The sequence below is a fragment of the Pleurodeles waltl genome, chromosome 4_1 (assembly GCF_031143425.1).
Source record: "Pleurodeles waltl isolate 20211129_DDA chromosome 4_1, aPleWal1.hap1.20221129, whole genome shotgun sequence".
Taxonomy (NCBI): Eukaryota; Metazoa; Chordata; class Amphibia; order Caudata; family Salamandridae; genus Pleurodeles; species Pleurodeles waltl.
Genome location: NC_090442.1, coordinates 187,753,033 through 187,776,258, shown reverse-complemented (window position 1 = coordinate 187,776,258; position 23,226 = coordinate 187,753,033). Strand labels below are relative to the sequence as shown.

General features: G+C 44.1%; 1 protein-coding gene across 1 annotated transcript in view; it reads left to right on the top strand.

Annotated features, from left to right (window-relative positions):
- Positions 1-23,226, top strand: part of LOC138287543 (uncharacterized) — a 124,381-nt gene that overhangs the window by 42,009 nt on the left and 59,146 nt on the right. Inside the window, exons 2-3 of the mRNA XM_069228032.1 lie at positions 18,700-18,825; positions 18,911-19,264. Coding sequence (XP_069084133.1) covers positions 18,700-18,825; positions 18,911-19,264 — 480 coding nt within the window. The remainder of the gene's footprint in view (positions 1-18,699; positions 18,826-18,910; positions 19,265-23,226) is intronic.

The following is a 23,226-nucleotide window of genomic DNA, read 5'->3' as shown; positions in this document are numbered from 1 at the left end:
GTTGGCGGTGACCGCCAAGCTGTTTGTTTGTACTGCCGTGGAGGTCCGAGTGTTAAAGTGGCTGTCTTTGTTGGCGGTTTCCGCCACGGTCGTGATTCCATTTTTTTTTTCACCGGCCTGTTTGCGGTTTTACCGTCGTTTTAACACCGACCGCCAGGGTTGTAATGACCCCCTATATTTTTATCAGTAAAGCTGCAAGTTAGTGGGAACGTTTTTGGACACGTCTTGGAGATTTAGTGTCTGTAAATGACACTGCTCTACCACATCATGGTTTAGTAATATATTTATTAAAAGTGAGTGTTTAAACATAAACTGAGAAACACTCCTGCCCTGATAGCAATGCTATTAATAAACTAAGAGACTAGTCATGTGTCATGTGTACCCCATATGTGGGCTAGATTACTTTTATACATGGAGCAAATGTTTAGTCTATTTAATCAAACAAAAAAGTTTTTTGTATAGCAAAAATGCTGACCTCACATATTTGAAGGTGCACTCATGTGAGAATGAAGAAAAAGGTGACTGTAAGCTAAAATATTTAGCTAGGATCACACAGTTTGAGACCCATTTACAGGTCAAGTACTTTACAGTTATGGTTGAGTAGATTATTCAAGTTACTCGAACTGCAGGTCTAGAAACATTTTTATGATTTTTATAGACCTGGCTCTCCTAAAAAGCTGTTTGTGCTTTGAATTGCCAGATGAACAAAGGTTGGCTTATGGTTTGTGGATATCCATATTCGTCTGGCCAGAGTGTGGATCCTGGAAAGTGCCCGGACTACATGGTCTCTGAGGTCGGGCACTTTTCTTGGACCTCGTCTTCATCTTGATCGCGATTTTCCTCCATCAATGCTCTCTGAGTCGGAGGACCCACTACACCAAGAAGAATAGGGATGGATATTTTTGTGAGAGAACTTTTTCAGATCCTTGTGGAATTACTGCATCTTGGAGTTGGTTAGAAACTCCCTGAATTCTGAAACCGTCTTGTTTGCTTCTTCCAGTTTCTTCTTAAAAGAGGTGATGGTGATCTGAGTCTTCAAAACATTTTTGCTAGTCTTTATCCGCACCAATAATTTGTCAGAGAGGTTTTATTTATGTAATTATGAGCACCAGATAGTTACAAGTGCACTTCCATGCAATCAATGACCAATCTTTTCGTAACTCCTTATACTTCAAATATATTCTTAGTTGATTTGATACACTTAATCCCAAAGGTGCTTCACTTTTCTCTTTTGTCCGTTCAGTTTTCTTAGGGAATTCCAATCTCTACATTGTGACAGGTTTTTTTTCAGTGAAGTGTCTCCCAGGAGAGGGGGGGCTGCTATTATAAATGCAACTACTTCATCATCAAAAGATAGGCCATTTGTTTGCCATTGTCCTACCTCATCTTGACAACCTACAATCTTCATGCAATAAGTGGAAAAATGTTTCCATAAATCAATACAAAACACTAGTTCCTCTCGAAACTTGATCCACTGCACAACATAGGGTATCACACAAAAAATAGAGAGTGAGGTTATTTCCTACGTACACCCACCAAAACCAAAAACCAAATACAGGGAGTGCAGAATTATTAGGCAAATGAGTATTTTGACCACATCATCCTCTTTATGCATGTTGTCTTACTCCAAGCTGTATAGGCTCGAAAGCCTACTACCAATTAAGCATATTAGGTGATGTGCATCTCTGTAATGAGAAGGGGTGTGGTCTAATGACATCAACACCCTATATCAGGTGTGCATAATTATTAGGCAACTTCCTTTCCTTTGGCAAAATGGGTCAAAAGAAGGACTTGACAGGCTCAGAAAAGTCCAAAATAGTGAGATATCTTGCAGAGGGATGCAGCACTCTTAAAATTGCAAAGCTTCTGAAGCGTGATCATCGAACAATCAAGCGTTTCATTCAAAATAGTCAACAGGGTCGCAAGAAGCGTGTGGAAAAACCAAGGCGCAAAATAACTGCCCATGAACTGAGAAAAGTCAAGCGTGCAGCTGCCACGATGCCACTTGCCATCAGTTTGGCCATATTTCAGAGCTGCAACATCACTGGAGTGCCCAAAAGCACAAGGTGTGCAATACTCAGAGACATGGCCAAGGTAAGAAAGGCTGAAAGACGACCACCACTGAACAAGACACACAAGCTGAAACGTCAAGACTGGGCCAATAAATATCTCAAGACTGATTTTTCTAAGGTTTTATGGACTGATGAAATGAGAGTGAGTCTTGATGGGCCAGATGGATGGGCCCGTGGCTGGATTGGTAAAGGGCAGAGAGCTCCAGTCCGACTCAGACGCCAGCAAGGTGGAGGTGGAGTACTGGTTTGGGCTGGTATCATCAAAGATGAGCTTGTGGGGCCTTTTCGGGTTGAGGATGGAGTCAAGCTCAACTCCCAGTCCTACTGCCAGTTCCTGGAAGACACCTTCTTCAAGCAGTGGTACAGGAAGAAGTCTGCATCCTTCAAGAAAAACATGATTTTCATGCAGGACAATGCTCCATCACACGCGTCCAAGTACTCCACAGCGTGGCTGGCAAGAAAGGGTGTAAAAGAAGGAAATCTAATGACATGGCCTCCTTGTTCACCTGATCTGAACCCCATTGAGAACCTGTGGTCCATCATCAAATGTGAGATTTACAAGGAGGGAAAACAGTACACCTCTCTGAACAGTGTCTGGGAGGCTGTGGTTGCTGCTGCACGCAATGTTGATGGTGAACAGATCAAAACACTGACAGAATCCATGGATGGCAGGCTTTTGAGTGTCCTTGCAAAGAAAGGTGGCTATATTGGTCACTGATTTGTTTTTGTTTTGTTTTTGAATGTCAGAAATGTATATTTGTGAATGTTGAGATGTTATATTGGTTTCACTGGTAATAATAAATAATTGAAATGGGTATATATTTTTTTTTTGTTAATTTGCCTAATAATTATGCACAGTAATAGTCACCTGCACACACAGATATCCCCCTAACATAGCTAAAACTAAAAACAAACTAAAAACTACTTCCAAAAATATTCAGCTTTGATATTAATGAGTTTTTTGGGTTCATTGAGAACATGGTTGTTGTTCAATAATAAAATTAATCCTCAAAAATACAACTTGCCTAATAATTCTGCACTCCCTGTATATGCAAAAAATATATGACAGATTGTCTCCTCTTTATCCTCATTGGAATAGGAGATCCTGTTCTATGGGAACCAAAAGGCAAAGATTTGGATGGAAAGATCTCACCACTAGGCACCAGGGATCAATTGTTTTGTTTTCTTTTTTAGAGGTGGGGAGCGACCCCTTAGGCAAGAGTCACTTCCCTGGGGGGGGGGCAAATTGTATTTAGACCATTTCTGCCCTCTTTGGGGCCAGATCAGCCGATTTTTGTTAGGCCGATCTGCCCCCGGGGGGAGGGGAGCCACTTAGGCAGCAGGGATTGGTGTGTGTGTTTTCTTTAGGGGGGGCAGCCCCCTGGGTAATAATCGCTCCCCATTGGCCATATTTTCCCCCCTTGGTTGCAGATTGGCCTACTTTTGGAAGGCCAATCTGCCCTCAAAGGGGGGGAGGGGCAGAAAGCCCAGCAGAGACCAGGGAAGTTTTGTTTTTGCCAAAATAATAGGGTGGGGGTATGGTCCACCCCACCCCAAATAAATGGGGCCAAAGTTGTTCTGCATACCAGTGGGCAGATGGGGCAATTACCCCCTGATCCACATCCCGGTGGACAGAAAGTCTACTAGATGCCAGGGAATTTAAAAAAAAAAAATAGTGGGGTGGTGGCTACCAACCAGTATGGGCCTGGTTATGCCACCACCCCAACTGAAGGGGGCAACAGTCTTTCAGCTCTCCCCCGCACACTAAAACATCTTATCCCACGGTAAGCAAAAGGACATTTGATTATTTTTGGTTTTGGTTTTACATTTGGGCCATGAGAGCTTGGCTAACTCTAAAAATCGTCCCACTTGGAATGGTGAGGGCTGCACTTTATTGACTTTGGGACGCTGCCATTTAGAAAAATCCACAAGACCTAGACCCATCTGAAAACTAAACATCTGGGTGATTCCAGGGTGGTGTGTTTCACATGCACCCGGCACCATTTTCTTACCCACAATGCCCTGCAAACCTCCAACTTTGCTAGAAATCACACATTTTTCCCACATTTTTGTGATGGAACCTTCCGGAATCTGCAGGAATCCACAAAATTCGTACCACTCAGCATTGTCTCAACTACACCGATAAACATTCTGCTGCACTTGTCAGCCTAAATTTTTTTTTTTCAAACTGCCCTTTTGGACCCGCTTTGGTTCTCCCTCAATTTCTACTTGTTTTTGTGTCTTCCCTGTCACAAGCACTTGGCCCACCTACTCAAATGAAGTATCATTTTTACCAGGAGACTGAGGGGAACGTTTGGTGGTATGAAATTTCTCCCGTTGCGGTGATCCCACACAGAAATGTGGGGAAAATGTGATTTATTTATTTTTTGTGCTAAATTTGAGGTTTGCTGAGGATTCTGGGTAAGAAAACATTGGGGGATCCACGCAAGTCACACCTCTCTGGACTCCCTTGGTGTCTATTTTCCAGAAATGTCTGCGTTTCGTAGGTTTCCCTAGATGGCTGCTGAGCCCAGGACCAAAAACGCAGGTGCCCCCGCAAAAACAGGTAGTTATGTGTTTGATAATTCTGATGTGTCCAGATAGTGTTTTGGGGCATTTCCTTCCGCGAGCAGTAGGCCTACTCACAAAAGTGAAGTACCCTTTTTATCGGGAGACTTTGGGGAACGCTGAGTGGAAGGAAATTTGTGGCTTCTCTCAGATTCCAGAACTTTCTGTCACCGAAATTAGAAAAAGTGTTTTTTTGGCCAAATTTTGAGGTTTGCAAAGGATTCTGGGTAACCGAACCTGGTCAGAGCCCCACAAGTCACCCCATTTTCGATTCCCCTAGGTGTCTAGTTTTCAAAACTTGGCAGGTTTGCTAGGTTTCCCTAGGTGCCGGCTGAGCTAGAGGCCAAAATCCACAGCTACGCACTTTGCAAAAAACAGCTCTGTTTTCTTTGTGAAAATGTGATGTGTCCATTTTGTGTTCTGGGGCATTTCCTTCTGCGGGAGCTAGGCCTTACCCCCACAAGTGAGGTACCATTTTTATCGGGAGACTTAGGGGAACGCTGGGTGGAAGGAAAATTGTGGCTCCTCTCAGATTCCAGAACTTTCTGTAACCGAAATGAGAGGAAAAAGTATTTTTTGGCCACATTTTGAGGTTTGCCAAGGATTCTGGGTAACAGAGTCTGGTCAGAGCCCCACAAGTCACCCCATCTTATATTCCCCTAGGTGTCTAGTTTTCAAAGCTGCGCAGGTTTGCTAGGTTTCCCTAGATGCCGACTGAGCTAGAGGCCAAAATCTACAGCTAGGCACTTTGCAAAGAACATGTCAGATTTCAATGTAAAAATGTGATGTGCCCATTTTGTGCTTACTGTTGCGAGCATTAGGCATACCCATGCAAGTGAGGTACCATTTTTATCAGGAGACTTGGTGGAACACAGAATAGCAAAACAAGTGTTATTGCACCTTGTCTTTCTCTACATTTTTTCCTTCCAAATGTAAGACTGTGTGTAAAAAAGGCTTCTATTTGAGAAATGCCCTGTAATTCACATGCTAGTATGGGCACCCCGGAATTCAGAGATGTGCAAATAACCACTGCTTCTCAACACCTTATCTTGTGGCCATTTTGGAAATACAAAGGTTTTCTTGACACTTTTTATATTTCAGCAAATGAATTGATGTATACCCGGTATAGAATGAAAACCCATTGCAAGGTGCAGCTCATTTATGGGCTCTGGGTACCTAGGGTTCTTGATGAACCTACAAGTCCTCTATATCCCCGCAACCAGAAGAGTCCAGCTGACGTAACGGTAGATTGCTTTAAAAAATCTGACATCGCAGAAAAAAGTTACAGCCATCATGGAGAAAAAGGGCTGTTTTTTCCCCTCAATTTCAATATTCTTTTATTTCAGCGGTTGTGTTCTGTAGGAAACACTTGTAGGATCTACACAAATGACCCCTTGCTGAATTCAGAATTTTGTCTACTTTTCAGAAATGTTTAGCCTTCTGGGATCCAGCACTGGTTTCTCACCCATTTCTGTCACTAACTGGAAGGAGGCTGAAAGCACGAAAAATAGTAAAAATGGGGTATGCCCGAGTAAAATGTCAAAATTGTGTTGAAAAATTGGGTTTACTAATTCAAGTCTGCCTGCTCCTGAAAGCTGGGAAGATGGTGATTTTACCACCGCAAACCCTTTGTTGATGCCATTTTGAGGGAAAAAAACACGAGCTGCCTTCTGCAGCCCTTTTTTCCAATTTTTCTGAAAAAAACAAAATTTTCGCTGTATTTTGGCTAATTTCTTGGTCTCCGTCATGGGAACCCACCAAGTCTGAGTACCTCTAGAATCTCTAGGGTGTTGGAAAAAAAGGACGCAAATTTGGCCTGGGTAGCTTATGTGGAGAAAAAGTTATGAGGGCCTAAGCGCAAACTGCCCCAAAGAGCCAAATAAATGGCTCGGCACAGGAGGGGAAAAGGCCTGGCAGCGAAGGGATTAAGTTATACGGGTTCCAACCACTGTGTACGCACCCAGAAAGGAAGTTCCCTGGTGAGTGAATAGACGTAAGTTTTGGGAGACTGTTGGAACTTTAACAGGGCAGCATCCCGGTTACTTTTTACTGAGAAAAACTTTGTTGGTGTTTGCTGGGTCAAGGGCTCAACATTTCTTATACGAATTAGGGGCTGAAAGCGTTTTTCATGTGCGTTGAGAAGTGTGAATGGTTAAGCGGAAATAACTCCTTCATGCCTCAGTGTTCCTTGTTGGATGTGGATGTGGTTTTACTGGCATAGTTATCACTTATTCCTGCACGTCTGGGTAAGTGGTTACGAACAAGTTCATAACTTTATCATGTGTTTTATTGAATTCCCGACTGGGACTATATGACGTTTTAGCCCACTGTCATGAAAACGCGCTTGGTAAAAACCTTCAAAAACTGACGTGAAGACTGGACGATTTGTGGTTTTAATATACAGGGAGTGCAGAATTATTAGGCAAGTAGTATTTTTGAGGATTAATTTTATTATTGAACAACAACCATGTTCTCAATGAACCCAAAAAACTCATTAATATCAAAGCTGAATATTTTTGGAAGTAGTTTTTAGTTTGTTTTTAGTTTTAGCTATGTTAGGGGGATATCTGTGTGTGCAGGTGACTATTACTGTGCATAATTATTAGGCAACTTAACAAAAAAAAATATATACCCATTTCAATTATTTATTATTACCAGTGAAACCAATATAACATCTCAACATTCACAAATATACATTTCTGACATTCAAAAACAAAACAAAAACAAATCAGTGACCAATATAGCCACCTTTCTTTGCAAGGACACTCAAAAGCCTGCCATCCATGGATTCTGTCAGTGTTTTGATCTGTTCACCATCAACATTGCGTGCAGCAGCAACCACAGCCTCCCAGACACTGTTCAGAGAGGTGTACTGTTTTCCCTCCTTGTAAATCTCACATTTGATGATGGACCACAGGTTCTCAATGGGGTTCAGATCAGGTGAACAAGGAGGCCATGTCATTAGATTTCCTTCTTTTATACCCTTTCTTGCCAGCCACGCTGTGGAGTACTTGGACGCGTGTGATGGAGCATTGTCCTGCATGAAAATCATGTTTTTCTTGAAGGATGCAGACTTCTTCCTGTACCACTGCTTGAAGAAGGTGTCTTCCAGGAACTGGCAGTAGGACTGGGAGTTGAGCTTGACAACATCCTCAACCCGAAAAGGCCCCACAAGCTCATCTTTGATGATACCAGCCCAAACCAGTACTCCACCTCCACCTTGCTGGCGTCTGAGTCGGACTGGAGCTCTCTGCCCTTTACCAATCCAGCCACGGGCCCATCCATCTGGCCCATCAAGACTCACTCTCATTTCATCAGTCCATAAAACCTTAGAAAAATCAGTCTTGAGATATTTCTTGGCCCAGTCTTGACGTTTCAGCTTGTGTGTCTTGTTCAGTGGTGGTCGTCTTTCAGCCTTTCTTACCTTGGCCATGTCTCTGAGTATTGCACACCTTGTGCTTTTGGGCACTCCAGTGATGTTGCAGCTCTGAAATATGGCCAAACTGGTGGCAAGTGGCATCGTGGCAGCTGCACGCTTGACTTTTCTCAGTTCATGGGCAGTTATTTTGCGCCTTGGTTTTTCCACACGCTTCTTGCGACCCTGTTGACTATTTTGAATGAAACGCTTGATTGTTCGATGATCACGCTTCAGAAGCTTTGCAATTTTAAGAGTGCTGCATCCCTCTGCAAGATATCTCACTATTTTGGACTTTTCTGAGCCTGTCAAGTCCTTCTTTTGACCCATTTTGCCAAAGGAAAGGAAGTTGCCTAATAATTATGCACACCTGATATAGGGTGTTGATGTCATTAGACCACACCCCTTCTCATTACAGAGATGCACATCACCTAAAATGCTTAATTGGTAGTAGGCTTTCGAGCCTATACAGCTTGGAGTAAGACAACATGCATAAAGAGGATGATGTGGTCAAAATACTCATTTGCCTAATAATTCTGCACTCCCTGTATCACTGAATAGGAGTTGAAACAATTGCATGAATAGGGGTTACATCATCCCTGTGTGCTCGTAATACTGGGACTCGTTAAGGGTGTTATAACAACTTGACTGTACGATAACTTTATAGATCATGAAGAAGCGTGACAACAACTCCACTTTGAAAGATGTATGGACGAATCAGGTTGTAAACCTAAGAACCAAGCAGACATTGACACTGGTCCTGGGATTGCGACTTTAGGAAAACACAGCTAGTAGCATCTATCTTGTGAGACATAGAAGGCTGTTGTTTTTCGAGTTAAACCTAGCTGCTGACTTCTACGTGCAGACAGACTTTTTGTCAGGATGTTACTTTACCACTTTCCTAGTCTGAATCCTTGACATGTATGAGACAATGGATCTGTGACAGAAAAGGATTTGTGACATAATTCCCTTTTACTTTTTAGGGTCCAGTGCACAAGCGCTGCGTCCCTGTTTTAATCTCTCTTTGGGCTTTTAACCACGCCCTTGTCACTTGTATTTGGTTCGTGGGTTTGCCTTTTAAAATTGCGTCGCTTTTGTAATCTCTCTTTGGGCTTTTACCACGCCCATGTCACGCCTGTCACTTTCATTGGTTCGTAGGCTTGCCTTTTAAAATCCGCTTGATGTCATTAGTGAAAGGCATGCATACGTCCTGCCTTTTCTGGTGTTTAGCCCTCCTCGAGCGCACTGGCCAACTACTGGAAACATACAAGGCTCCATGTTTTCACCCTGGTTTCTGCACTACTTCATCTTTTTATTTTCCACGCAGCGCGATCGTGCTGGGTCTCACATAGCGCGATTGTGCTTGTTTTTTTGTTTTTCAATTTCAGTGCTAATGGCCTATAAAAGCCCATCTCTGTTGGATCCCTACCAGGCTTAGGGAGGGAGACCAGCAAGGCCTCCCACTGCGAAACAGTCAGAGTGGCTGCCAACAAGGTTTCCTCATACAGCCGCAGTAAGCGGGGAGCAATCAGAGATGGGTAAGCTTTATAAAATTCAGCCAGGAGGCCATCAGGACCTGGGGTTTTACCAGTAGCCAGGGCACGTATGCCATTTTGCACCTCGAACAGTGTTATGGGTTCATCTAGTTCTGCCTGCTGTTCGGCCGTGAGTCTGGGTAAGAGAGTGAGGAGAGAAATGCTTAAAATTCTGCATCACTTTTCGACACAGTCGACTGGTACATGTGTGTATAGTGTCTTGTAAACTCATCATGTAGCTCCTTTTTGGTATAAAGCATGTGGCCCGTGGTCGAGCATAGCACCATAATGGGAGTACAGACCTGTTCCTGCCATATCAGCCAGGCTAGTAGTCGGCCAGATCTACCAGCTGCAGCATGTGTGCGAACAGTGTGTGCTGCGTAATTGAGGCAGCGCAACCTCTCCAACAGGGAGACGCTCGTCTGTGAGTTGATGCTGCTCCGTAGGGTCACATATTGCACTGTTCTCACATTGCAAGTGTGTACCCTCTACTCAGGTTAAGTCGCGTTCAATGGATTTACGCATATTCCACTGCGTGCCCAAGCAATGTCCACGCCTGGTGACCTTCAATGCATCCCACTCTAGGGCCGTCATTACAATCAAAGTATTCAATGCAATTATGGCAGTGCCCAATTCGATGGTGCCAGATATCTATCAATTGCCACTCCTGGATCCAGTCCCGCAAAGATCGCGTAGCGGCCATCGTCAGCGCAGTAGGCAATGGAGGGAAGGAGCGCTAGAGCCTCAAATCAAGGACACTGTTGAAGTCTTCCCCAATGAGCCACGGGAGGCAACTCCAGTGGGAAAGTATGCCAGACCGCTGTTGGAAGGAGGAGGCTTGGTCTGTGTTCGGTGTATAAATGAATCCTAATAATAATGTGTGGCCATCTAAGCATCCACTGACAAACACATCCTGATCATTAGCGTCAATGTCATGCTCCTCGGATACGAAAGGGGTATCCGGTCGGATCCATATAAGGGCACCCCTAGCATAGCAGGCGAAGTGAGTCGCGAACAGCTGCCAGCGCCGCTGCAGCCTAGTGGTCTCCAGGCGCGCAAGATGTGTTTCATGCAGTAGTGCAATATGCACCAAGTGCCTTTTAAGGTACGCGTAAATGGAGTACCTGCGTGCGGGTGTGTGTATTCCTGTCACATTCCATGTGAGAGTGTTATTGTGAGTCATTTGTGAGTGGTCGGGTTGTAAGAGCATATATTACCTCTGCGCGGCCACAGTAGTATCTCATAAGCAGCAGTCTGACTAGGGGGAGGAAGGGAGAGGATCGGGCTCCATTGGCTCGCAAACAAGTTCAGCCAGAACTAAACTTGCTGCAAGACCAAAACAGGAAAATAAAAATACCATTAGAGTAGAGGGACCTCTGGTGTCTGCCCAAACAACCGAACCGCTCGATCCACTAATACTAAACCATAGGAAGAAATACCTACAGAGGATGGGCAGTCCAACAAGTCCTGTAGTGGAAGCCCCAGGTGCAGGATGTTTGTTGGCAGCGTAGTGTCCTTATGACAGTACAACACAGTATAATGCATGCAAAGTTCCTGCAAATAACTCAATGAGCAGAAGTGTACAGGAGGGAAAGAAAAGGCAGGGGGTGGTGGGGGACGGGTATGGGGTATAAGGAAGATATAAGGGACGGAGGGGACAACCAAATGTAAACCCCACTCCAGAGGCGCTAGGTAACCTCAGACAGTTGACACAGCTGTATTAGTGAGAATCCCGTACAATTGCTAGTTCAAACTATGTTGTCTGCTGTTTGTGGCGTCACATCATGGGGAGCCTGGGAGTCGGTTTCCGAGGGTACTTCACTGAGTCCACCTTCGCCACCTTTGGAGCTACTGGGGTCTTCCTCATGCTCCGAAGCAGATGCCATTTCATTAATGGCTGCTGCAGATTGTAGAGCGCAGCAGTGATCTTGCATGATCTGTTCTAAGTCAGGAGCACTGCTTGACCCCAAAGGGGTAATCTTGCGTCATGTACAACCCCTTCGGTGGTTAGCCCTTGTCTCCCTCTGCTCGCCCCGACTCATCAATGAGTCTTGTTGTTGCATCAGGACTGTGAATTCCAGCCACTCCCAGACTGCTTCGGGAGTATCAAAAAAATAAGCTTTCCTTGAGCCACCACGCACAGCCTGCCAGGAAAAAGGAGAGAGTATTTCAAGTTGAGTTTGCAGCTTACGCTTCACTGATAAGAAGGAGCTCCTCTGTCGCTGTACTGGTGTGGTGTAATCCGGGAACATCCTTACCTTGGCGTTGCAACCTCACCTCTCCTAGTATAATGTCTCTGTCTACATAATGAAGTAGGTGGAATAGAAGGGGTTGCAGACCCGATCTGGGGGGCGGAGGCCGCATCGGGACGCAATGCGCTCGTTCAACCCAGAAAAACTGTGTGTACGACCCACCCAGGACCAGCTCACAGATCCACTTTTCTATGTAGGAGACAGCATCAGTGCCCTCCACCCCCTCCGGGAGGCCCACCATATGAACATTGTTCCTCCTCATGCGCCCCTACACATCTTCCACTCTGTGTTCCAATGCTGTTATTCGGCCAACCAGTGACTGCACCAAGGCTTCCACTTACTGGGTCTTAGGGGTGAAGTAATTCAGATTGCATTCAAGCGAGCAAGTCCTGTCCGCTAGCTTGCGATGGTCAGCATGAAGCAAGGTGAGGTCAGTGGCCACTTGGTCAATCTTGTTCTCTAGCGATGCTCTTGTTTGATCGAGAGATGCCCCAGACGTTCCACCGCTGTTGGCGCAGCATCCAACCTTTGGGCATTGATGCACTGGACCCCGATGCCGGGGGGCTGCCACCATTGCCAAAGCTGTGTGGCCCCAGTCAATGAAACCAGGTATTGCAGGCCGTAAGGCATCAGCAGTCCATCCTCAACACTCCAGTCAGCCACAGTTTGCACCTCAGGATAGTCAGGTAGCTCAGCAGTTTAAGTGTTACGTGCGAGTCAAGGTTGCAGGGTGGCCAGTGAGGTGATGTTCCTGAAGTCGAGGACCCGCTTGCTGTGATGCTATTAACTGTGTTTGACCAATGACTTTGTGTTTCACCACTGCTCAATGTTCACCAGTAGCACATTACATGTTGTATTCAGTTAGCTGCCTATTGGCTTTAACCTGGAGTTAGACATTACATTCTGTATTCAGTTTAGCTGCCTATTGGCTTTAACATGGCATTAGACATTACATTTGGTATTTAGGTTAGCTGCCCATTGGCTTTAACGTGGAGTTAGACATTACAGTTGAGACATTGCAGATGAGCTGTGTTTTTCCAAGCTGTGTTTTTCCACATGATAGACCAAGCTGTGTTTTTCACACCAGACCCTAGCTGATAAGAGCGCGTAGATTTTGTGTTTACCTCTCAATCCAGTCTGAGATCGAGTGAGGCTTGCAGAATTGGCCACTCTCCAAGTTTCTTCGGTTCTCACACTGAGTTTGCTTTTAAGGTGTGGCTCTGGACAGCAGAGTTAGATTGAAACTATCTTGACTTCAGACAGGAACGGAGACATCAGTTGCCTGTCTCCCGTTTGGGTAGAAAATCTCTTTCTCGCAGTTGAACCGGAGTCATCAACTTGCAGACCTCAGAAAGATGAAGCGGAGTGATAGGCCCTATGGTGATGCAATTTTGACTTTTATGCTTTGCTTTGAAGTTATGCTATAATATAATCACATGTATTTGCTGTGTGCATTGCAACTGAGAAGTACTTTGATATATTTTGCTTTCATTGCTGTGACTACTTTTGAACGTGTGCTTCCAAGCTACTAATTTCATGTCTCAGGAACCTCGTGGTGAAGTAATAATAACAATAAATGTCTTCTTTAAACTCAGAAGTGTATTCCAGAGAGGTTCTGTAAGCTCGGTCATAAGATAAGAGAAGGAAAGCAGAACACTTACATGCGCCAGTGTCAGCCAGCTGAGCGCAGCAGCATGGGCAATCCCATGTCCCAGACAGCAGCTGTAAGTGTGTCTGGCCAGGGGATCACTCCGCTAGTCCTCTCACCCGTAGGCCCACACCCACCATTTTGTCGCCGAGACACCTTCAGGCCCAGATCACAGATCACAGTGCTCAGTGTGCCCCACACACTCTCCGTCATCATTTCTCCTTCCAGGAGGACAGTGTGTCTCTCAGTGGCCAGGCTGCACCTTCGTTGCCGTCCCAGCCAGGCTCAACCACCACAACTCCCATCTCTGCTCACGCAGGTACAGCAAGGCAATCTTGGGCCCCTCTGCCCCCAGAGGGCGTCTGAATACTGCAGGGGCCAGCCAGCAGAGTCTAGGAAGGAGAGCAGGCCTGGGATCACCACTGCTGGCTCAGTGCAGGCCACAAATCATGTGCTGTCTCATCTCCTCCTCCTTCCTCCCACCCCCCGCCACCCCAAGGCAGGCTGCCAGTCAGCTCTCTGCTCCCGGAATGCCCGTCTCTGCCGCCAGCCGGCCTCGCCTCCCCCTCCCAATTTGCCTGCCGGGACGGTGATGGGCCAAGCGGTCAAAAGGTTCCCCTCCCTCCTGCAGAGTCTGGGGGGAGTGCAAGGCCTCCACCAGTCCCGGGCCTGGGTTCACTTCCACCAGTGCGGTGCATGCCGCGGGGCGCTTGCCTCAATCACCCCTGCCTCCAGCGCTGCCTCGGGTGCACTCACCACCGCACCCGGGGGTGCTTCTCACTCTTCTCCTCCGGATCTGGGTAGGAGCTCGTCTCTTTCCAGCGCTCTGGGCTCGGTGCAGCTGCCTGCGTTTTCCCAAGCTGGCGGTGTAGGAGCCTCTTCCGTCGCTGCGCCTGCTCTTCTGCCCATGCTATGGGAACCCACACTCCGCTGTGCGGCCGCGCTCAATGTGATGCCTAGCAGCAGATGTTGTCAGGATAATCGGGGCTTCAGCGGAGTCCATCTGCCATCCTTGCTCTCCAGGCCATGCCCCCCTCATGTCTTCTTGCTTCATAGCAGGTCCACTTCTGTTTGACAGCTGTGATGTAATCTTAGTGATTTGTGTAATCCTGTTACCCACAGCTTTTACAACGTTTTAACCAATATTTAGCAAACAGTCTCAAAGAGTGCACACTGTGGATGCCAGTATGCCTAGAGAAAATAAAGAACCTTTACAAATGTGAAATCTGAACAGTTTAGAATGCTACAGATGTGGTAGTAACAGTGATTAGCCGATGCTTAAAGCAGGCTTCTCCAATGAGTAACTCATGAGCTACTGGTAGCTAATGTATACCAACATTGAAAATTGTGAATTTGAGAAGAAAATGGGTGTATTTTCAGAACTGATAGGCTGAAATTTTGGAAAAAATGATTGAATTTCCAAAATATATTTAAAGCTGAAATTTGAGTGATAAGTCATGTGGCGCTGGGAAGCCTTATTGCTAATATTAATACTTTGGTTCCAGGGACATTTCAATTATGATTATGTTTCACCCATGTTAAACACATACCACATTGACAAAACCTTTTTTCACATTATTGCTGGCAGCTGTACCTGGGGCACTGAGGTGAACGCTGCTCGTTATCTTGCATATGGTGGCTACTGATGTCATCTTGTGATCATGTGGTCTTTTACAATACTAATAATATTAGTAGCTCGGGATGATTTTCATTGAACATAAGTAGCTCTTATTACAGAATAGGTTGGAGACCCCTGGCCTAAAGTTATCCTGCTATAGATCACTTTTGTAATAGTTGTAAAAAGAGATAACACTTCGCTAAAGTGTAAGGCTACCAAAATAAACTTCATCTGCCTTGGGTTCATTTGCTTTTTGAAGTGGCAAAGGAATATATACGGGTTTTGACTCCAGTGTGGTGCTGTGTATAGATTTGGTCTGCATGGGAGAATGTGAAAGGGCAAATGGTCAAGATCAGTTTATGGAAGAGACTGCTTACAGGAGACTGCACTGCCAAGTCAGTAATGGATGTCTGTATGTAAATATGAGGGCACATCCAGGCTCTCCTTTCACGTTCATCGATGTGGATGAGTGGGCTACATTTCAGAACATTAGCCTGAAGGAGTATAGAGTAAGGTCAGTTGCATACAGCTGAAAGCCCATGAATGTTTTTGGTGAATTTGAGACCGTTTTATTGTTTATAGGTAACACTACACCTGGCACAGTATATGTGACAAAGATAGTTTATGTCTGTTGGAATGGTAGAAATTTTGAAATAATATTGGAACTCAACAGCACTGAACAGGTTTTGTTAAGACAATGGTTCCTGGGTGTGTGTTATTTACTATCAAAATATTGTGACCAGAAACTCCCTCATGTGTTTACAGAAACATTGGGAACACTGAAAGGAACCTGTGATACATAGGTCCGAAGGGTTTGATTGTCAGTCAGAGTTGAATTAAGAAAAGAACTTGATACATTATGTAGTCAACAAATCATGGAGCCAAAAGAAGGATCAGAATCATTGTCTTCAGTAGTGTTAGTGCATAAAGCCAAGTTGTCTTTGAGGATATGTGTGTATCTCAGGAACTTAAATTGCATAATTTGGGTGCACAGGCTTCCCCTACACAACATCGGGCACTTTGTCACTGCTGATGAGAACAAGGGTTTTTACCATGCATTGCATGGCCTCCCCATAGAATCAAAAAGTATATCTAGACTCGAAAGTCTTGGCTGTGTTGATTATAAACTGACTTCCAAGGGCATAGAACCAATAGAAAACTTCATTAATGCCATTGTGGATGCTCTCAGGCCTCAGTGTAAGGAACATTTGTCATCATTTCTTGTACTACTGTGCACTATTCATTCCCTAGAGAGCTGAGAAGACACATTCCATGTCCATAATTTTAAGGGAAGGGAAGAGGTTTGTGTTGGATAAAGGCTATGAGGATGTGTTTGCCTCAGGCCAAGAAGGATGTGAATGAGCTTTGCTTCTTAAATCATTCCATACTCAGGACCCCAACATCTTATTCACTGATAACAGTCACTTTGATATGGGAGCTGTGTTGATTCAGCACAGGAATGGAAAAAATGAGGTAGTGCCTTTGCTAGTCGTAGATTGAGAGGGGTGGATGACACATATCTGTAGCAGAGTGAGATGCTCTGGCTCGGTGGTAGAGTGTTTCTCATTTCAGACAATATCTCAGTGAATTCAAAATTTGAGTGGACTACAAACCTTTGGTAGATGCGTTTACCACCAAAGGTGTGAGGAAACTCACCTCTTGAGGATTGCCAAATTGGCAATAGAGGTTCCAGGAAGTTTGTTACCTGATAGAGTACTTTCAAGGAGCTAGGAATATCATGGTTTGACTTTCAAGGTTACCTTTAATGTCCGAAGATTTTGGCAAGGGAGAACATGGCAATGATGTTGTTGTTAGTGCTCTAACATTATAAAAGGTACCGTCACTGAGGGCGATTGGCTGGAGGCATTTAGAAGGAATGAGAAAACATTACTAAAAGTACCTTTCCTGAGGGCAAGAAGCTGGAGTCATCCGAAGGGGTGAGACTCTTTTTTTTAAAAAAAAAAAAGAAGTTGTGTAACTTGTGAACAGAGTAGGCAGCCAGTTGTTTCGATGTTGATGTGGATGCTTGTTGCCATATTTCTCCTGAATTGTCAGTTGTCAAAGGTTTTCCAAGAAGGGTAGATACCCTGATTGTACCTATTTCTGTATGAAGTAACACAGTAGAATTGGTGCAAGATGACCACATCGATATGAGAGCAGAGAAACTGAGAGTTATTTTGATGACTAGGTCTGGACAAGTCTGTTGATCTGTGTGTCAAGTGTGATTGACGATAAGTTGTAGCTTATTGTCCAGAGTCCTGTAGAATCAGTAGCTAGACTAGAGAAAGCCTGCTCGAATCTGGGCATTAATGCAATTGGTTCTCTGAACGTCTTGAAAAGAGGCACCAAGTATGGGATAGTGACCCTTGATTTATGCGCACATTGGCCATGAGTTTATTTTATTAGTTGTATCTCTGGTTGCAGGATTAGAGAATTCCTGGGGGGTTTATTTGTCCATGAAGGTGCGCCTGATGAAATTGTTATGGACAATAGTCTACAGTTTGTATCAAGGGACTTTTCAGATTTCCTCAAAAGCTTAGGCAACTACCATATTACCACTTCACACTGTCACCACAGAAGCTGTGGGATAGTGGAGCATGGTAATAGTGATGAGACTGCGTATAGTTGTCTATGCCAAGTGGGTTAAATTGGACTTGTGATCTGAAAAGCCTATTGTGGACCATTTGCACCACTCCTAATTATGACACCAAGGTTAGTTTCCCTTTTTGTGTTCTTGAGGGGAAGAATGCTTCGCTCTAACATGAATGGACTGGTGATTGAAAGCAAGGAACCTCTGGTGGTGAATATGCGGTGCAGTGGATCTTGGTAGGAAAGTAGTCCTGATGAAGTACAAGGATGTGCATGGTTGAAGGTTGCATGTGGCAGTGGGTGATATGGTTAGGATTAAGCTTCCAGGAATATTTCCAAAGGATGTGCCAAATTTTCTTCTCCCAAGAGAGTTGATCATATTATGGGTAATGTGGTTGAGTAGGAAGGTGTAATATGTTGTAACAATGAGAGATTGTTGTCCCTGCTAAGCAACTGATATGTAGAAGGAATGTTCCAGCTGAACAGTCACTTTCAAGATCCAAATGTTCTAATGGTAATAGTTCAGTGGGGAGTCTTGGTGGGAAGAGAGGAGGTGGTCTTCCTTGGAGCGCTCCAAGAAGAGGTCCTCCAGGAAATGTGTTCCACTTCACAAATACATGTTGTAAATTACCTGTAAATAAGTACTTATTTTTTGTAGTGCAGATATTCTCTAATGTGATGTATCTACCTATTGGTGTATTGAAGTATGTGTATGTTTAGTTAAATGTTTGAGTTGTTAAGGAGGAAGATGTTTGGGTCTTGTGAATGTATTTGGTCCTTCACCGTTTTATTGAACTAGAATGTAAAGCATGAAATGCTTGTACATGGAATGCTTTGCTGTGAACTTGGGTAAGGCCAGTTTCTTCTGGCCCTTTCCCTGCCGGTTGTAGTTTGGAGTTTACCTTTATGACCGTGTCCTCACTTATAGGCAGGCACACATCCGCCCAGAGAATCTCTTGGCACTCTTGACAATTAATAGATGTTATCCTCCTTTTATTACAGGTTTGTACTTCCATTGTATCGTGTGGCTCAGTACTGGTGTTTATATGAGTGGGGGAACTTCGGACGTCATGGATCTTAAGCTGCATCTACTTTCGTTCGCTTGTTTTCTGAAGTTGGTGCCCTCTGGTATGTTCATAATTATTTATGTTAACTCGTCAACTTAATATGGTTCATGTATTTTATTTTATTTTCACATTTTTCTTTTCTGTAGATGGACTGTGCGTGACTCAGTACAGTACAATCTCTGCCAGGCCTGGTGACACTGTGATCATGCCCTGCAAGTTTACTGTCTTGCAAAACTTATTAAATATTGCTTCGGTGGTTTGGCAGAAGACCGATCTGGAGGATATTGCTGTTGTGGATTTGGACAGTAATCCAGGTGCTGGAGAGGAAATCCAGGATAACAAGTATAAAAACCGGACTCTGATCCATCAAGACTGGCCACTTACTGGACATCCAAACCTGACTCTGTACAATCTTTCAACAGCCGATTTGGGGAACTACACCTGCTATATCAATGCCAACAGCTGGGCACACCGATGTGCTGAGGTTCAGATCGCACTCAGTAAGTAATCGGCATGAGTGTACTACGGAGCCTGATATTTTTAATAGTAACAACATGGCTCAATCTATCACTCTTCTTCTGAATACCTGAGCTTCATTATAGTCTCTAACTTATTAACTTTCCAGTCCTATTTTTGCCCCTAAAGATATTCTTGAACTCAATATTGCTCACCCCACACATCTGTAAAGAAAATGATCATGTGTTAATCTTCCATGTGCCTTTTTATGCTAGTATGGTATTCAGTCAAATGTGAAAATCACTGTTCATTTTGAATGATTCTTGATTTCATGAATGCTTGAAAATCTGTCCTAATTCTCATAAGACAGTATTGTTGTGGCGTCACTCAACTTGAAATAGGAAAATAGCAAGTTAGCAACCAGAAATACAGCTGCTGTTGCAACAATGAAAATAAGAACTATCTTTTCACTTCTTCTGAAATATGTTTCCATGAAATAGTCATTAGCAGAGGAAGAATTTATCGCATTGTTTGCTTACATGTCTAGAGTTTGTAACCCAAAAGTAGGAAAATATGTGCTTTCTACCAATATTTCTTAACTTCAGACGTTTCTGAATACAACCTACATTGAACTGCAGGTTTTTGGAGAAAACCACTAGATACATATTGGTATGCTTGAATTTTGCTCAACAGATTCTGCTTTTATTATGCAGGTCTGTACCCATGCTGCCCTTATGTACTAAAAGGGCAAGAGTCCATGGTCTTAATTATAAGCACAGTGGTTAGCCTGCCAGGCACGCTGGGCCACCAAAGTCTCCCCACCACCCTTTCCACAGTGGTCTTCACACCTTTCTTAGAGATGCCTGTCTGCCTGGTGGGAATCTATGAGACGTAATTGCATCTGCTGATGCAGTGGATGCAACTGAGGTTCGGATGAATGCTTAGTGTACCACCATGTTTTTAACTCGCTTACCGTGAGTTTTCTTTTTCAGAAACAAACGCCCAAAGCAGGAGTGAGTTTGTGAGAAACGAAATAACAACGGCCATTATGCCAAGAGTGTTTTGTCCTGAGCATCGAACCCTGTCCGGGTCTGCCATGCTTTCCATGGCGGAACGAGTTAGGTAAAAACAGTTAAGGTTGTCCCACACTAAATAAAACAGGGCTAGCACCGCTGAGACCTGGCAGCCCAGTGCTAAACAGGCTTTCAGTCCAGGATTTCCAAACTGCAAAACCAGCTGAGACTCCTCCGTCGGAAACTGCAGTTCTCTCAACTCTAAATGAGGCAGAAGAACCCCAGATTTGGTGTGGCAGGAGTACTGCTAATTTTTGATGGTCCTCCCATCATGCCAAGCACTGATAGCGCCAAATTCGAGTTCTTACTCTTTTTTGGCGAAGGGTAACAAATTAATCATCTACTATAAGGAATATTGCTTGTCATCCTAGAGTCCTAATACATTATAAATGAACTTGTTTCACTTCTTGTGCCACAACACTGATTAACTGACTCTAAATAACCTGAACTACTCACTTGATACTGTGAACGTAATACATGCGCTGGTGGCTAGTTTTGCTGCTGTTGTGAAACAACTAAACAGTATATAACGTTTTTTTTTTTTTTTAAACTAGTATGTACCATTTTCAAACTGGTAGGTAACATTTAGTCCCCCATGAAAGTGAAATGTACCAGTACCCTCCTGGCCTTGCTTTGTATTTGTAGAAATGAGCAAAACTGTTTTAATTACTTTTATGAACATATTTTAAAGCAGTATAAAAACAGGGAAGTCGCTTCTTCTGCCAAAGCATCACATGATTAACACTGACTTCTCATCTGAGATTGGAGTACAGTTTTCATCCTTGCATACTGCATAGATTAACATTTGTTATGTGGACTATAAATAAATACAGCTATTTTCTACATGGGATTTGGATTTAAATTTCGCATATTCAGCTGCTTTGGAAAGGGCAGTGTTTCCTTCACAAATATATTTGGTGAAAACGTTGACAAAAGCAGAGCTCGCAAATCAGAGATGTGCAGTTTCACTTGTTTTCGCTTACCCGATCCACCTGGTAGTGTTGAGGTGGCTCATTGCCGCTTCCAAGACCATGCTTAACTAAGGGTCTGGTGAAGACTGCAGCTGGTCCGAGATTTACAGATTCACTTTGTATTTATGAGGAAATGTATGTTGAGCTATAAGTAGCATTAAAAGGGATGCTTTACGCCTCATGTGCTAGCCTTGTGAGCTGTGACATCACAGTAGGTGTTCATGCTAGTTAGAACTTGTTCTAAAAGTGCGTAGGTTTGAATTTGGAGCAACAGTGAAGAGGATTGCAGGATGGTCTGTTCTGCCAGTAGTCTAAAGTGGACCCTTTCGTTGTACTTGTGACCTGAATAGTGTTTGCTTAAAGCTGCACCTTTGACCAAGTGAACACTCTAGGTGAAAGGGAGCCAAGGGTCAGGGAGTTGGTTTTGGACCCGATTGGTCTTCAGGATGCTACTAGACATACTGGTGATTAGCAATAGGTAGAACAAATAAAAGAAGCGTGAATGAAGGCTGAGTATGATCATGGTTACCCATAAATCCAGGAGGAACGCACAGAAATGTCCACCAGAGCCCCCAATGGGATGCAAAGGTTTTCGATTTACTGCGTTCTAACAAGAATTGAATGCTATAGTTAGGCGGGCTGCACAGGCATCTGCAGCTTCATTGATCTGTAAATATTGTTTGAGGAGAGAGACCCCACTAGTTCTCTGTACAAGAAAGATGTTCATCTCATGTGACACAGCAAGAGATGTAGGGACTCAGCCTGGTATCAAACTGTGTCATAGTTGTAACCAAAGACTATCTGTGTAGGAAGTCCCTCAGGACCTGATGGGTAATGGGAACAAAAGGATTGTGTTAAGCTTTTGAGAAGCCAGCGGAGGCTGAGCCCCTGTGTAATTGTAAAGTAGAATGAAGGGCAGAGAAAGTCCTGTTATTTTTCCAAGCCCTTGAGAGAACATGAAAAACAACTAATTATGAAAGAGACTGTACTGGAGTACGGAAGATAATGTTGGTCTCATGTCGGTATCGTAATGGTTAAAGTAATCATGCAGTACTGGCAGCCACAGATCATGAGTTCCATAAGGGATTGCCAAGATTATATAGTAGAAAAGGAAGGACTTTCTGCATCCTCTTGTTAGAATGTTCAAATAAGGTTAACTTATGAGTCCTACCAGGATTGTCTAAACAGTAGAGGGAACTATATTTGCAGGTATTGAGCCCATTACACAATTCGAATGGCACAAAAATGCTGCTGTTGCTCGAACATGAATTTACCTTAAAAAACAAAAGGCACAACGCGTCTGGGCAAACAGGAACAGTTCATTTTATTAAACATTACGGCCAGGAGAGCAGTTACAGAACCGGGAACTGAGGGCTGCCTCTCAATGGACATCAGTTTGCAGTACGTTTCTATACATTTCGCCGAGTACCATAAAGTAATTAAAAAAAAAAAACATTTCTGGTTAAGAATATAAACAGTTGCCATGGAGTCGCAAATATGGTCGAGATAACAAAGGCAATATGGGCCAGTGAGTATGTGTCTAGATGACCTTCCTGAGGGGCCTGTGGTTGCTGCTTGTGCGGTATGAGCTGCATTCAGATTGGCTAAGTGTTCCTAAGTACATGTGGCGTCTAACTTTATGGTGTTTTTTGGGATGCAGGCCCCCCTCTGTCCCTGTGTATTTTATTGGGACCAGTCGCATGGGGGCATTGTGGTGTTGCTGCACCTATCTGTCGGATCTGATCCAAGTTTTCCTGTTTGCGCGTTTGTCTGCCAGCTAAGTGTTAGCCCACCTGTGACTTGTCAGTCAGTTACCTCAGGCCTAGGTCTCAGAGCCTGTCTGGCCACATATCTATGTGCTGGGGTTGACAGAGATTTCACGACCGGAATCTAATAATGGTGATGTGACTTTGTGTATATGAATGTATCCTTGAGTGCATCAACATCAATTACTCCAATATT